General features: G+C 36.1%; 1 protein-coding gene across 7 annotated transcripts in view; it reads right to left on the bottom strand.

Moving 5' to 3' along the window:
• The window catches only part of FAM172A (family with sequence similarity 172 member A), a 477012-nt gene that overhangs the window by 154632 nt on the left and 305786 nt on the right, over positions 1-16594 (bottom strand). For 6 of the 7 annotated variants that reach the window (XM_058440715.1, XM_058440713.1, XM_032156824.2 and 3 more), the window contains 2 exons: positions 9709-9825; positions 1337-1421 (listed from right to left, as the gene is read on the bottom strand). In XM_058440715.1, the coding sequence (XP_058296698.1) occupies positions 1337-1421; positions 9709-9825 (202 nt within the window). Of the gene's footprint in view, positions 1-1336; positions 1422-9708; positions 9826-12026; positions 12192-16594 lie in introns of those variants that run through there. The other variant, XM_058440718.1, reaches the window with a different exon arrangement.

Raw genomic sequence — 16594 nt, 5'->3', positions numbered from 1 at the left:
ACAGAAACACACATAAACCAAGTTTACATATTGACTGGTTGACAAAAATGTGACCAGAAGCTCACAGGAACCTGGCCTTGTATTTCATCTAGCAGCAATGATTTGCTAATTCAGTGTTTTTAGTGACTTCACATTATATAACTAGCATAAATAATGAAAATCGATTGTATAATATTTAGGAACACACACATATATACATATGTGCATGAGTATATGTGTGTATATGTCTGTCTCTGTGTGTGTGTATAGTAGCATATACATCTTCTAGTGGTTCTGTCTCTGCCGTTGAACCCTGGCTTATAGACTTACAAAATTCAGCTATAATGATAGTGAAGCTCAGTTGAAGTTTAGGTATTAATGATAGTGATGTTTAATTATAACAATAGTTCTATACCTAGAATCTGAACTATTCTCCAAATTATTTTCTTCAAATATGTACACATATTTTCAACTTTAAGTACTCAGTGATTAGCTATCACTTATGATTGTTAACATAAAGTAGTTTGTGTTCCAAACTTTTACCCATTCTCCAGCACCCATGGTCAGAGCAAACCCATTTCTGCTATCAGTTATAATGAGATGCCACTGCTCACTTGGCTGAGAACTGTGAAAGTCAAAACCAGAAAGCTAACAAATGTCACTCTCTCTTCTTACCTAGTGACTCAAATACAAAGCCTTTAGGCTGGAAATCAGTGCTATCCTTAAACTTCCCAGAGCCCAACTGCTCCTACCCTGCTCATCTCTTCACCTCTTCCCTTTCAATAGGCAGTCCAGTCTTGCCTTTGTTCCCTGTGAACATCTTCAGATCCATTCCTGCTGTTGCTCCTTAAATTGCTCTGTCTCCTTTGCACAGGATGCCATCTTGCATGTTTTCTTACAGTCCAGAGTCTATCTAACACAAGAACCAACTAAAATCTTTGCGTGAAATATTTTTTTCTAAGGTCTCTAGGACACACAACATCCTTGACTGCCTGTCATATCATTGAGTTGGAACTCGGAGACACATATCCTATGAAAGATCCTGTATGTCTGCCCAATCCTTGTTGTTTAGGTATTCATATATGTATGTCTTATCTCTCTGAGCTTCAACAGCAGTTGTCTACACTACTCTTGAATTGTTTCACCTATTCATCTTACTGAATTTGTTGGTAAGCATTTTAAGCTACTTAACAAATATGTGATAGTGGATTCTACCCATGCATAACATTACCAGTAATTCATCCAACAACTCAAAGATAAAAACAAACGAATTCACAAAACAGAATTCTACATTTCATTAGCATATTTTTCGCCCTGAAAAACAACAGCAATCATACATCTCTCATCAAACACATACCTGCTGAGACCCGGGGGCAATCAGGTAGCATGGACTCCACTGATGTGTCTAATGGTTCTGAGCTAGAGACCCAATTACAACAGTTCTGCAATGTAATAGAGACAATATTGTTGAAATACAATTTAAGCCAAGACGGAATTTTTAGGAAGAGATTAATTTATCCTATAAAATCAACCACCAGAGTGTATTCAATTTATTTTCCATACACAACATTTTTTTCTTATGTAAACAGTCGGTAATTATTCATAATTAACATGACTCTGAGAAAGGTCTTTTTGTTTGTTCATTTTACAATTCAGCAAATCATCTGTGCTCATATTAAGATGACATGTAAGGGCAGGGCATGGTGGCTTGCACCTGTAATCCCAGCACTTTGGGAGGCCGAGGTGGGCAGATCACTTGAGGTCAAGAGTTCGAGACCAGCATGGCCAACATGGTGAAACTCCTTCTCTACTAAAAATACAAAAATTAGCCTGGCGTGGTGGTGCTTGCCTGTAGTCCCAGTTACTTGGGAGGCTGAGGCAGAAGAATGGCTTGAACCCAGGAGGCAGAGGTTGCAGTGAGCTGAGAGCATGCCATTGCACTCCAGCCTGGGTGACAGAGGGATACCCCGTCTCAAAAAATAAATAAATAAAATAGATGACACGTAACCTTCCATGAACCACGATGCAATATATTTCCAAGTGAAGTTTACATGGCCAAGCAGTAAACAAATCAAGGTATTATAATGAAGAGAAAATAAAAAAGTATCCATTTTTAACTTTTAGATTAAAATAAATATTAATTGAACATTCAAGAAAGAATAGCCAATTTTTAAACTATATTCTTTGTGTAATACCACAAGAAATGAATTTTGTATTTACTCCTCAAAATCTGACCCATATAAAAATACTATTTTTAAATTTTTACTTTGACCTGCTTTAATGAAGGCTGTATCAAAATAGTTGTAAAGAATCACCATCTGGTGAGTTGTAGCTGTATGTCTATGGACACAAAGCCTCCAATATTAAAAATTAGGTAATTTTCAATAGTAACGATGTAAGATAACGATTTACAATTCAGATAAATAAAATAATCCATATTCCTTTTATACATTTTAGGTCTGTATTTGAAGTCTGGCTAAAAATATGTGATTATCATCATATGGTTTTTAAAAAATTTATCAACACACACACACATACACACTCTCTCACACACACATACACACGCTCACACACACAATGAATTTCCAGACAGATTTTTTTTTTTTTTTAAGAAATCATCCCATCAATCATTTTGGAAAAATCGGTGATTGCTATTCTGGTAAACAAGCATGTATTGTGTATTTTTAGATGCTTGCTTCCCTGGTTGTGCACCATGGAATCCGTCCTCACTGTGGAAAGATCCTTGACTGGTAGATCAAGTGTCTTATTGTATTTCCTTAATTCATTCTGTCTGGAAGAAGATGTCAGCTGTGTTGCAGTGAGAAGAGAATTTCAAAGGCCCCAGTCCTCACCAATAAAGGCCGAGGAATGGCTTTTGAATAGATTTGTCAAGGCAACCCTACTGTTCTGGGACCAGGGAGAGCAGGAATAACATAAAGGAAGGGTTGCTGTATGAGATTAGAAAGTGAAGTTCACAAAGCATGGCAGATTTTTGTAAGAAACAGTAGATCAATGAAACTATTGAACTGTGTAGGAAAAAAAACATGAAAACAAACATAACATCTAGTAATGTTCTTAAATGCTTTCTCTCTTTTTACATTTAAAATGGATAAAATATTAGTATTTTTCATGCATTACAAAAGCTTGGTGGTTTAAAATGGATACATATTCCATAATGTGCTCTCCTAATCTTAATTAGCAGTTGAATGCAAAATTACACAATGTAAGAGTAGAAACTATAAAAGAAATAGGGTTTTAGAAGATATTTCATACATTTGAAATAAGTAAAATTAATATTACCATTGATAGAACACCACATCAGAGAGTTCTAGATAATGCAGAAGATTAGCACACAATTAGCCAGCTTTTATATACAATGTGACACTTGCTTGTAAGAAATAAGTATTCTCCAAAGCAGTGTCAAGATATGTAAATGGATGATTTGTTTTATCATTCATCACAGCCCCTAATAAATTCAAAAATCATGACTTCTATAGGTACTAAAAATAGGCTCCCAATGATACACGGAGATAGCTTCAATGAAGAATGACTTTCTCTTTCTCTCTCTTTTTTTTAAACAATTCAGTCTTTTCAATGACAGCAATTAGCACTACCGACAGACAGGCAGCGATTAGGTACTGTATGTATTTTAATTATTATTCATCCAACTAGTACCTCCAAATCTGATGAAAGTCAGCTATTAACCAGGTGATATGTCGGTCTTCCTACTGCTCACCTACACTTCACATATGTAAAACTATGTCTTATAGGATTTTCTAGTATTAATACAAGTGATGGCACATTACAATATGCAGACAATTAATCATTTTCTAAATTGTTACTTTAAAAAGCTGAACAAAATGAACTTTTGTCCAGTTTGCTCAGCTCACCTTTAACTCAAACACTTAAAGCAAAATATAAGTTAACATTTTATGTTTGTGAAATTTCAGTTTTTATCTAGCCACATGTTTAAGGCTTTGATCTCTCATAAAAACTGGACAGAAGTTTAACACCCTATAGTTAAAGTGAGTGTGTCCAAAAGTTCTCTGCAATGACAAAGTACCTGTGCAGAACTATACAGATTTGATATGGTCATTTCAGAGTGTGTGTCTGTGTGTGTGTGTGTGTGTGTGTGTGTGTGCGCGTGCGGGCAGGGGCATGTGGCATTTTTACCCCAAAAAGTATATAGAAAAAAGGGCAAAACAAGTTAAATGTTTGCTATATGATAGAGTATAATGAAATAAAATAAACATATGCAAAGAAAGACATGCAGCTATTACATCTAAATTCAATCTGTCTGAAATTGTATTTTATCAACTCTAACTCCCTATTCTGAAATGTGGTACTACAGTTTAGAAGTCAAATGTCTTTTGGTGCTTTTCTAATACTTATGTATCTCTTTTTTCAAGGCCCCCATTTGTCCCCATCCCAATTTTTAGTTGAGATGAACACTATCAAAGTGTTCCGAGTAGTAATGCAGGCAGCCCACTAGGAAAGCCCTACCTAAATTCAAAACATGCTGAGAGGGTTAGCAGCCCCTGAGATGTATTCTCAGGTCCCCTGAATAGGCAACAAGGTATGTTGAACTCAAGGTACCAATAGTGCCATGCCTGAGTCTCAGATGCAGCCTCCCCTAGTCCCAACAAACAAGCATAGAGAAAGAAGTCCTTGGCCAGGGCAGACAGATAGGGACGGACCGCATGACTAATGTTTCTCTGGGTCTGAAGGAAAAAGAGAAAAATAGGTAATGTAGAAAGTATTTCTTAAAGCTAAGTGTTTTCAGTTTAAACATTTTTTACCCTAAAATGATGATCCTATAGATTTTTGTGGTTGTAAATTTTCCTTTTTGTAATATCCAAAATTTGGAGAGCTATTGATATGGATTAGAAATGCCTACAGGCCCCAGTGCTGAGTGACTCCCTTTGACATTTGAACCAAGGGTCAACAATATTTCAGAGTAGGTTTGAAATAATTTTTTTAAATAAAAACATTACAATTTATTATATTTAAAGAGAAAAGCAGGTAGTAGCTATTCCTGTGCAAGGTGTTTGGAGGTATTTGGAGATGCTTACTACCTTGGTTGAGGCTTGATTTTTATTCATTTTTATTGCATTTGTCTGAGTTGTAAATCACCTTTGCTTTAAAGGTTGATTTTTAATGTGAAAGGTTTTGTGTCCTTGGACAAATACAACTATGGTTCACTAGGTCAAGTTTCTAAAGCCCTGCATTCAGAGTTGAATGGTGATAGGAAGGGTTCACAACTATTACGTAGAGCTGCACATCCGGTGTGGCTGGAGAATTTCAGAGGCCAGGGGTATGTTGGGAAACATTTGCCCACTCAGCCTAGACAGTCCTGGGGTTTGAAGTAAGAAGTACTTGAGGAGCTGCCTTCATTTACCTTTTACCTCTCCTCAAGAGGCTGGCTTAGCATCTATGTGTGGTCTTTTAGTTCAGGATAGGTTTCACTTAGAGTAATTGCTCAAAGTATACTACTCTTTGACCTTTCTTTCTCTTTCTCTCTTTCTCCCCCTCCTCCCCTCCCCTCCTCTCCCCTCTCTTTCTTCTCTCTCTCTTTCTTTCTTTCTTTAGGAGCTTGTGCTCTGTTGGCCAGGCAGGAGTGCAATGGCATGATCTCAGCTCACTGCAACCTCCACCTCCTGGGTTCAAGTGATTCTCCTGCCTCAGCCTCTTGAGTAGCTGGGATTACGGGTGCCTGCCACCATGCCTGGCTAATTTTTGTATTTTTAGTAGAGACAAGGTTTCACCTTGTTGTCCAGGCTGGATTGAACCCTTGGCCTCAGATGATCCACCTGCCTTGGCCTCCCAAAGTGTTGGGATTACAGGCGTGAGCCACTGCACCTGGCCTGACTTTCTTTCTTTAAAGGAAACTGTTACTAATATTTAGAAATTACACAAGTAATACAATAATCTTAACCTTTGTTCTGTGTGCTAAATTGGTAGGTTTAAAAATCAGCTTTTTATAAAATGGATACATAACATCAGTAACTTTATCACATCCTTTCTTATTTTTATAGATTTAGGGGTTTCAAGTGCATTTTTGTTACATGGATATACTGCATAGTAGTAAAGTCTGGGCTTTTAGTGTAACTGTCACCCAAATAGTGTACATCGTACCAATAGGTAAGTTCTCATCCTTTATCATCCACCTTCCACCTTTTGGAGTCTCAAATGTCTATTATTCTACTTTGTATGTCCATATGTACCCATAGTTTAGCTCCCACTTAGAAGTGAGAGCATGTGGTATTTGACTTTCTGTTTCTGAATGATTTCAGTTAAGATAATGGCCTCGGCCGGGCGCGGTGGCTCACGCTTGTAATCCCAGCACTTTGGGAGGCCGAGGCGGGCGGATCACGAGGTCAGGAGATCGAGACCACGGTGAAACCCTGTCTCTACTAAAAATACAAAAAAAAATTAGCTGGGCGTGGTGGCGGGCGCCTGTAGTCCCAGCTACTCGGAGAGGCTGAGGCAGGAGAATGGCGTGAACCCGGGAGGCGGAGCTTGCAGTGAGCCGAGATTGCGCCACTGCACTCCAGCCTGGGCGACAGAGCGAGACTCCGTCTCAAAAAAAAAAATAAATAAAGATAATGGCCTCCAGTTCCATCCATGTTGCTGTAAGACATAATTTCATTCATTTTTATGGCTGAGTAGTATTCCACAGTATATATCTCTATATACATATATTTATATATGTACCACATTTTCTTTATCCAGTCATCCTTTGATGGATGCTTAGGTTGATTCCAAGATTTATCAAGCCACATGTACAGATAGACTTTGCTATCATGAATAGCACTGTGATAAACATACCAGTATAGACGTCTTTTTGGTAAAATGACTTATTTTGGTAAAATGACTTATTTTGCTTTGGATAGATACCCAGTAGTGACACTGCTGGATCAAATAGTACTCCTATCTTTAGCTCTTTGAGAAATCTCCATACTGTTTTCCACAGAGGCTGTACTAATTTACATTCCCACCAACAGTGTATATGAATCCCCTTTTCCTTACCAACATCTGTAAATTTTTTTTAAAATAGTAGCCATTCTGATTGGTGTGAGATGGTATCTCATTTTGGTTTTAATTTGCATTTCTCTGATGATTAGTCATGTCGAGCATTTTTTCATATGTTTGTTGGCCACTTATATGTATCACATTAATTTAAACAAACTTAAACATACTTACAAAACAAAAAACTTTCCAACACCCATGCTTAAGACAACAGCCCTTTCCTGTAATCCAGGTTTGTTTCTCTTAGTTATTTCAAGGAGTCTTGCAGAAGGGATAGGAAATAAGAAAGGAGAAAGAAAAAGGGAGGAAGTTTCATCCTGAGAGTTTGGAAACACTGGACTCTTACCTTGCCAAACCACACTGTAATCTTCTCTGTAAGAGGTCACACACTTAGGTGGGTTCCTACAGGGATACCTGTCATATGCTTTTACAGTCTCTCTTTTTGTTCTCGTTTTGGAAAAGATCACTCAACAGGGGTAATTTCAAAGCTCCATCAGGAATGATCTAATAATTTAAATCTCTGAGATATTATAACGTTTTCAATAATAACACATCTCATTTCTTTATATAGTACCATTTGCTTTTCAAAGAGCTTTCATCCTTGATTATCACCTCTGGTTCTCACAATATTTCATGAAGTAGATGGAATAGGAATTATTGTCTCCAATTCAATAATGAAACAGACCCAAAAAGTTGAGTGGCTTTTCCAAGATTATAAATCTTAGCAAACTAGCTGGTACATGCTAGATTCTTAATTATTGATTTACCTAGCCAGAGTCATTATCAAAATTTAGTTCTCTCATATGCTTGTTCTGAATTACTTCCAGTATGTCACCCCGTTTCCCTTTTATAAGATATTTTGAATACGCAAACCATTCATAAAACAAAAGATGAATACAGTTTATGAGTTTTATATTATTTGGGAGTGAGACTATAACAACAGTGACAGCTATAACTTACCAAACTTTTTTGAAGTGTCAAGAACTGTGCTATTTCTTTACATATGTTATTTTCCAACACGTTTGCAAGGTAGGTATTATAGTTTACAGACGAGAAAATTGAATCTCAAAGAGATAAAATAACTTGCTTAAAACTACAAAGTTATGTAAGTGATTGAGCTAGGATTTCAGTTTTGATAGGTCAAAATACAAAACTCTTCAAACTGCTTCCCTAAGGCTTAATTGAGGGAACTGAAAGAACTATCCAAGAACTAGGGCATTTATAAAATTTTATAAATTTTACAAAAGCTATGCTTGCAAAGAAATTAATGGCAGCATTGATTAAATTATGATGAATTCAACTACTGTCTAGTCAGTTAGATGGAAGCTACACAGATTAATATATTCTGATTTTTGAAAGGAACACCTAATCTAGCCTTAGTTAGAAATACTTAAAAAGTAAACCTAAATAAATTTTGTTATATTTGTCATCTGGAATGAAAAACTCATGAGCAAGGATGTTTTTAGTTTGAGCCAAGTATCAAATTCCATACTAGTTATGTGTGTGGGGAAAAGTTACTAACAGCTCATTTATTAACCTTACTATTTATATAATGCTGGAGCTTTCTATGTGGTTATCAAACACCTACATGTTAGAAAAGATTTGAAAAACTCATGCTTATATGTTTATAGTATTAAGAGGACTGGAATAAAAATATTTTAGACTTTTGCATGATGAAAGTGCTTTTTCTAATGCAGAAAAACAAGTGATAACAGACTGGGGATAATATAATGCTACTATGAAATTAGATAGCCTAATTTTTCTATCTCTTCAAACATTAACTCTGTGGTCCTTACGGTATACCATGAAGGCTGGTAGAATTTACCCACCACACAGTCCTGTGGTGTCAACTGAAGAGCCACTAGGTATTCTATTAAGAAAAACTGGAAGAAAACCAGGAAGGTCAATCAGCTCATTCATACTATATAAGTAAATGATTTGATTAAACAATTACTATGGCATGGGGTGGCTGATGCCAACTGCTTATGATATCAGAAAGATAAATAAAAATAAAAGAAAATTTCAGCTGGATATCCGTCATAGGAATAAAAAATCTAACAGGCTGAAAGTTAAAAAATAGTAATAATGGGAGCATATTTAATGAATCCTTGTTAGTTTTCAGGTTCACCAGCCCTTAGGAAGTGTGAAAAGAAGCTTTCTTAGCCTGAGGCTGAACCATGGCTAGCCCCTGGGTTTCTCTTAGCTCAAGGGTCTGGCATAACAGTATTTCAGCTTTTTTCTTCTCTTCCCTCTACTGGATGTAGTCAGCCAATCCATTTAAGAGTGGCACATACTGACTGCCTTTCAAGAAGAAAAGGAGACTAAGTGTACCTTATGCGTCTTTTTTGTAACTAAACAGCACCAATGCTAAATAACTGGTGGAAAAATTAAGCAACAGGGAATAAGAATCGCCTAACTCCATGACCTTTTTCAGCCAAAGTTCCTACCGTAGATTGAACACTATACACATATAGTGTTCTATAGAAAACCAAAAAGAAGGGAGGGGGGCTTTCAAAAATATTAGGTCTTCACACGGGTTTTCTATTATTATTTTAAGCATGTCTAGCTTTTTCTATTTCCTCTCAATGTTCTGCCTCTAGAAAGGGAGTTTAAGGATGGGAGGTATTACAGGTTGGGGGGGGCTCAAGATATAAAGGCTCACACCCATTCATCTCAGCACTAAAAAAAACCAAGTCTCACCTCTCTCATCCATTCTCGAATCGTTTTGCCAGCTTCTTGATGCCACACATTGTGAACAGAGTCTGTCAATGCCACAGCAGTTACCTTATTTTTTACATCTGCTTCGCGTTGAATCATCTGTTTTAAAAGAGGAAAATAAAATATTGGCTATAATTGTTTTTCCTACTGAGGGCAGCCTGCTTAGTCAGAGATAACAATAATATTATATTAAAAATGAAAAAGTAATATGCATCTTTGGTTCAAACTTACTCTTTTTTGCATTGAACACATACTCTATTCTTGTCCAGAGATGTGAAAAGACCTAATATTTTCCTTTAAAAAGATAATACCACTTAAGTCTTAGAACTACGCAGCTCTATTATTTTCCATGTGGTTTGACAATTCGAGGATTAAAGGGATCACAGGGGAATCCCTGAGGGTTTCTTTTACAAGTTTCTTCCACCACTTCCTATTTCAGTGCTTCAGGGAAGTTAGTACCCAGGGTTCACTGTTAGCTACTTAGGACTAACTTCTACTAATTTTCAGTAGATGGCACATCAGTAAAGAAAGATATCTTGCTTTGACTTTTCCAATTTAACTAGCCTGCTCTTCACCATGGCCTTGTAATTCCTTGGTGTTTTAAATGCCCACAAAGATATTTTTCATTCAGAGCCTATTAATTTTGCTTTCTAGCATATTTCTTTATGTTGGCAAACTATTACATTTTATAATAACTTCTTCCTATAGAATGCTATTTCTACAAAACAAAATAGCTTTTAAAATAACAAAAAAAGATTTGCTTGGCTTGGAGATACCAATGAATTCATCAGTGGTCTGCCAGATAAAGAAATTAAAAGCTAAAATTTCTACATCAAAAGAACTGAAAAAAGGTTTTAATCTACCACACTAGTGGCCCTAATTTGGTGTAATAAATGTAAGAAAGCTTTAAAAATTACAGCTAAAATATCATAAATAGTAACCTTGCATTTCATAACAATGTTCTTTTTTTTGCTTCAAATGTCTTTTCTCCCTCTAAATTCTTTTTTGAAAAAAAGAACAATTTCTTTATCATTTGCTGTTAATTTCTATGAATTGTCTATCAAAAATGTAATAGTGCACTTCGAAAAAGAGAATTCTGAATGGCGGTGAAAGCTCATACAGAGAAAGAACACTGCACACCATGCTTATGATACCAAAGGATGCCTGTTGGCATTCTGAATTTAAAACGTCCCTCTCTTAACTTTTTTAAGCCCAGCATATGCACATGCTGTCTCAATGAATACTACCTAGTGGGAACCCGACTCACTGTTAATGCTGCCTCAGCAACATTTCTGCACCTCAAGTCTTTGTGCCCTGTGTTTTCTGCTTATATAATGTAAAAATCTTAAAATCAATATTGGTTACCAACATCATAATATTGCTGCAAAAATTTATCTTGCAATACCAATAATACTTTTAAAAGCATAAAATAATACTCTAATTCAATACTTCACATGAATTATTAAGTAGTATGCTACCTTCTTCTAGATTTTATTTTACAAATAGATTCTCATTGGATCACATTGGCACTAGCATATAAAAGTTTAAACCAAGATTAGATGATAAAACCCCAAATTCCACAATACTGAATCCATCTGGCTTATGAAGAAATTATATGTCCTTATTCTCATTTTCTAAATGGTAACACTTTTAGAGATCTAGACCAATTGTTGCTGAAGTACAAAATAAGAACATGCCTTTCTGGCATTCTAAGGATATGTTTGCGTTTTAAAATATTTGACCCGGATTTTGTTGTGGTTGTTGTTAACATATGCAGATTTATTTAAGACAGCATCTGGAGACACTAAATCTTGAGAGCCATTTGTGAAATGAGATACAATGAAGTAATGAATTGGTGAGGAGTTAGTGTTAAAGCAGAAAACCTGGGGATTAAAATTCTACAAGCTGGAAAAATACAGAGTTGTCAGAGGGACTACTAGAGGAAAATATCTGTAGTCTGTCTTTCTGGCTGACGTTTCATACAGTGGAAGTGATAACACGCAATTTATTGTCACATCACACTGTCACATTATAATCCAATATGATACTCTCTTACACGGTTACAGCATTTTACACTTTAAAAATCACTTTCATATTTTATTATTACAGGTGAGGAATGGCCAAATTCCAGAAGATCTTAATGAAGAGCAGTTTACAAATTAACCCAGTAGCAAAGAATTTCTAATATTTGACTGTTTAGGATTAGTAGAATTGTGAATAAGTGAATATGTTAACAGTCTAACTTTTTGGACTATTTACCTCTGTTCCAGCCTTGCTGCGGCCTAATTTAGTAGTCCTGGAACTACTTGCAACTGCCATTTCTGTCCAGACCCTCTGCTTCTTGCGTTTATTAGTCTGGGTCACAGTCCCCCCCTTACTTCTTCCACTGTGAATGAGCACTGACGAAAAATACTGGAGAGAGGCAATGGTGCAGGGAGACGGAATCGGGTTTGCTTGAGACAGACCTTAGATGAAATATAGCCAAAACAAGGAATGAGTGAAAGCACAGCTGGGCAGGAAAAAACCTTCTATAATATGGTCTATAACAGAAGACCATAATAGTCTGGAAAACCCTCTCTGAAAGGGAGGAAAGCCATATCATCAAAGTCCTTCTATATAACAATCTAAGGTGGACATGGCAGTATTTAATTAGGATCCGTTGATATTAAACAACTTGAAATTCCTTGTAAAATGCTTTCTATAGGGCATATGAATATTTTTCTGAGGAGAAGCTCTTTAACTTTGAGATTCTCAAAGGAACCTTAGTCTGTAAAAAAGATAAGACCATGTGATCTAAATGTTTCCATATATTCTTGAATTATGAAATATCCAGTAACAGATCCCTTTGAATAATTACACTTAAGGTCAACATCCATACTATTTTTGTTATAATATCTTCAGTATGGTATCAAGAGTTGGATAGAAGTGATGACAAATTTTGATACCTCAGACGTCAACATCCTGAAGTTCCATGGCTTAATAGGATATACATTGTAAAGTTACAATTAAAATATTGCTTTTGTCTGTGTATAATATTTATTTTAAACTGAATAGCAGTTTCCAAATTTCAAAATAAAATACAAATTCTTATTTTACTCTCAAATAATAAGGAAATGTATGCAAAACTTGTTTATTTTCCCTATTTGTGGATAAGTAAACTGAGACAGTTTAAGAAACTAGTTAAAGGCCACCCAGACACAAAGTGATAAAACTGTGACTTGACCTTGGATATATGTCATGTTCTTTCATCTGTATTACACGAGGTCTACTTCTCAGTAATACATAACACTCTTACATAAATAAACTCATTTGATTAATTCCCTTTCATATATACAGCATTTCATTCACTTGGACATTTTTTTAAATGGTAAAAAGATCCAGATCAGTAAGGAATGCCGAAATTCTAAAATTCATGCCAAGATAGAAATCAGCCAGGAGGAGAAATTGACAATAGTGCTTTGAAATTATTACAGTTCTAAAATAAATAATGTCTAGGGTAAGAGGGAAAATCAGATATTCCTATAAATCATATTGATGATTTCAGCATTAATAAAAAAAAGTGGCCCTGTTACCTGATAGTTTTGCTTCCTTAATTCTACCCATTTATCCACTCATAGTGTTTTCACTTGAGCTTAAACATAATTAATCTGCTCTTTCCTTCACTATGTGGCATGCTCCTACTCTGGCAAAAGTTTAAGGTACTAAATATCAAGTACAGTACTTTGAACAGATTAAAAACACACACCATCTGTATGCAAGTTCATATTACTATTAACATTGTTGATGGGGCTGAAATTGAGGGGGGGAAAACCTATGTATCATTATTTTTTCTTGCAGAGTAAGAGTTAAAAAATTAACTAACAGTGACAAGACAGGTGAGTTCGTCTGAGTATAATAGGAGTATTTGGTGAGATGAAGACCAGAGGACCAAAGGGAGGTGTGGGAGGGCGGGAGGCAGCAAGGCTACCTCTGCTCCCTTCCGTGTGCAGTGCAGGCCTTCCACAGGGCTGCTACCATTTCTCTCCAGAAATCCTGCAGGCCTTTTCTGTCCACCTAATTTACCTCACCATGCTTTCTCTAAGGTCCTCAAATGATGTACCTGCCTACTCTCTTCAGATACCTGGCCAAATCCAAATGCTACATGTCATCCTAAGCATTCTTCAATTTCCTTTTTGTGCTTAAAAACTGTTTTAGCATTTCTCTGGATTTCATTTCTTCCAGAACTCCACCATAAATGACTTTCCGCAAAGGAAAACACAAAGATTCCTTTACTTCTGCCAAATTGAATTATGATTTAATTTAATTTAAGCTGAATTAAGGTAGAGAAATGCCTTAATTTACTTTGAAGGCAGGGAGATGTTGATGTTATAGGGATGCTCTGCCATGAAGTCTTTGGCATATCTCTAATCCAGGGCCTTGGGTTATGGGAATTGTAAATCCAACCCAATTCAATCTCCCAACCTAAAGGAGAAAGAAACTCTAAATTGGGTTGGCTTCACCCTAACCTAAAAGAAGCTGATGCATAATTTCATTTTCCTGTATTTGTAGCCTGGCAGCCATGACACTCAGAATAATTACTTCTCATATTTTAAAGTCCAAGGGAATTCCTAAAAGAGCCAGTGTGGGTTGGGGTAGGGATGTATATATGTGCATGCAGACCCGTAGCTATGTTTGGATATATCATATGTTTCAAATGTGTTTTTGAAAAAATATTTTAAAGTCTTCTATCAACAAAAGCCATTACTTTCTTTTTAAATTATGACATGTGTTACACATATGTACTGTGAGGGTTACAGCATGTGAATTACTTGTACAGGAAATAATATTCTGAAAAGAAAATCAGATAACACATATTTGCATCAGATTAGGATCTGACACTACTGTACGTTTATAAATCCAAGGATCATTACTACCGTATGAGCATGAATGAATCATCACTCTGGTTAATAGCACAGTTGAGGTTTGAGATGCCTTTAAAAAAAATACATGTATATAAATAGATTAGCTCCCTCTAGAGCTCCTTGAGTTAAAATTTCAGATTAAGTTGTTTCAAAGGCTTGAAAAGTATAAAATGCTGGTACCTTTTCATACTTTCATTATGCAGATCATAATTGCATTCAGTGCTTCTACTTGAGTGCAGTTTTTATGTGGTTTAATAAACTATAATATTTTATCAGAAACCTCTCCTATCACTTTACACTTCTGCCTGCATATTCTCCATTTCATGGTACTCTGCCCTGTGCTATCCAAGCCCACCAGGTTACAAGTGTGCCCTGTACCATGATGACTTATCAGTCAACTGTGGGTTTGGCAGTCTTTTCTGTTAAGGTCAGAGACTACTTTGTATTATTCTTCTTGAAGATTCTTTTGGACAAGTCTATCCCAACAGAATGCTACTAACAGAACAAATGCCATCTTTGGTGTAACACTAAAACCTTGTGTTCTGTTATCTTAGGCACTAGCACCTCTAGTGATTATAATGAAATACACACACTTCAGTAGATAAAATGTGAAGAACAAACTGCCCAGGAGGAAATTCAGACGAGTATGACATTCAACTCTCCTGTTACCTGCAGTTCACACCTCTAATCTGCATTCACAATTTCTATTTTGAAAGTAGAAGCTTCGGAAGTTAAGTGCAATAGTTAAATTCAAGGATGGTGGAGTCAGATTCCCTGGGTTCAAGTCCATGCTCTGCCACTTCTAGTAATGATACTTTGAGTAAATTATTTTTCTGTACTTCTGCTTTATCAGGTGAATGTCATGGGAGATGACAAATCCACGTAAGTCATAGGATTATTTTGAGTATTAAATGAACAAACTGTAAAGCAATTAGCAGAGGACATGGCACACAGTACACAATTATAATAGGTCATCCCACAAAAATATGCAATGTAAGCTACTCCGAATCTTTAAAAAGTGCATTATCCTCACTCATACAGAGGAAGCTAATAGAAGTTTAGTTTATAATGCACTCAATGACAAATATTACTTTAAAAAAGGCAAAGGCCTGCAAAGAAAACATGTACAAAGGGCTGCTTTTTCCTTTGATTACGCGGTGCAAGACTTCTATAACTGCATGACTAAGAAGTACTAAGATCTGATGATTGTGTGTATTTAAAATCCTGTCATCAGCACACTAGACCAGTCATACCACCATGCACTTGACAATGAAAATAGAATTGGTGAAGCAATACTGTGGTAGTTCTACTTTCCTCCCACCAGTGAACCCTTTCAGAATGGCTTCAGCTGGCAACAAAGCACGGAGCCATGACTCAGCAGTGCAACGCTGGGGGAAAGAGTCCCTTTACTACCTTGTTTTCTACATAGAGGTAGTGTAACTGACTGTATTTAAAAAAAAGATAATCACAGAGATACAGAGTATGTCCAGAGGAAGGCAGTATAGTGTTATAGTTAAAAGTATGCATAGGCTTTAGAATTAGATGTGCTTAGATTTTTATTTTTGGTTAATCGTTGTAAGAACACCCAAATGAGAATAATACCAGTAGTCTGTTCATAGGGCTGCTGAAGCATAAAGGAGAAAAGGCATGTAAGAAATCAATAATGTCAGCTATTATTATTACCTTGACATTCATCTCTAATTTCTAAAATGTAACCTTCCTTTTAGATGTGGTACCTATGTGCTCTTCAGTGACGTCAAAATTCATACTGATAGGATAGCAGTTTTGAAGTATCATACAGCTTCTACTCCCATCTCCACCCCTACTTCCCTGATTTTGCAAAGTGATTTCGGCTTGATTAAATATTTTAAAGGAAATAATTAAGTACAAATAAGATGACTATAGATTCCAGTTTGCCCAGAACAGTCTTGGCTTATGACTATTAAACTGGCATAATTAATAATAGT

This window comes from Hylobates moloch, unplaced genomic scaffold, assembly GCF_009828535.3.
Source record: "Hylobates moloch isolate HMO894 unplaced genomic scaffold, HMol_V3 SCAFFOLD_6, whole genome shotgun sequence".
NCBI lineage: Eukaryota > Metazoa > Chordata > Mammalia > Primates > Hylobatidae > Hylobates > Hylobates moloch.
This window is presented reverse-complemented; position numbering and strand designations above follow the sequence as displayed.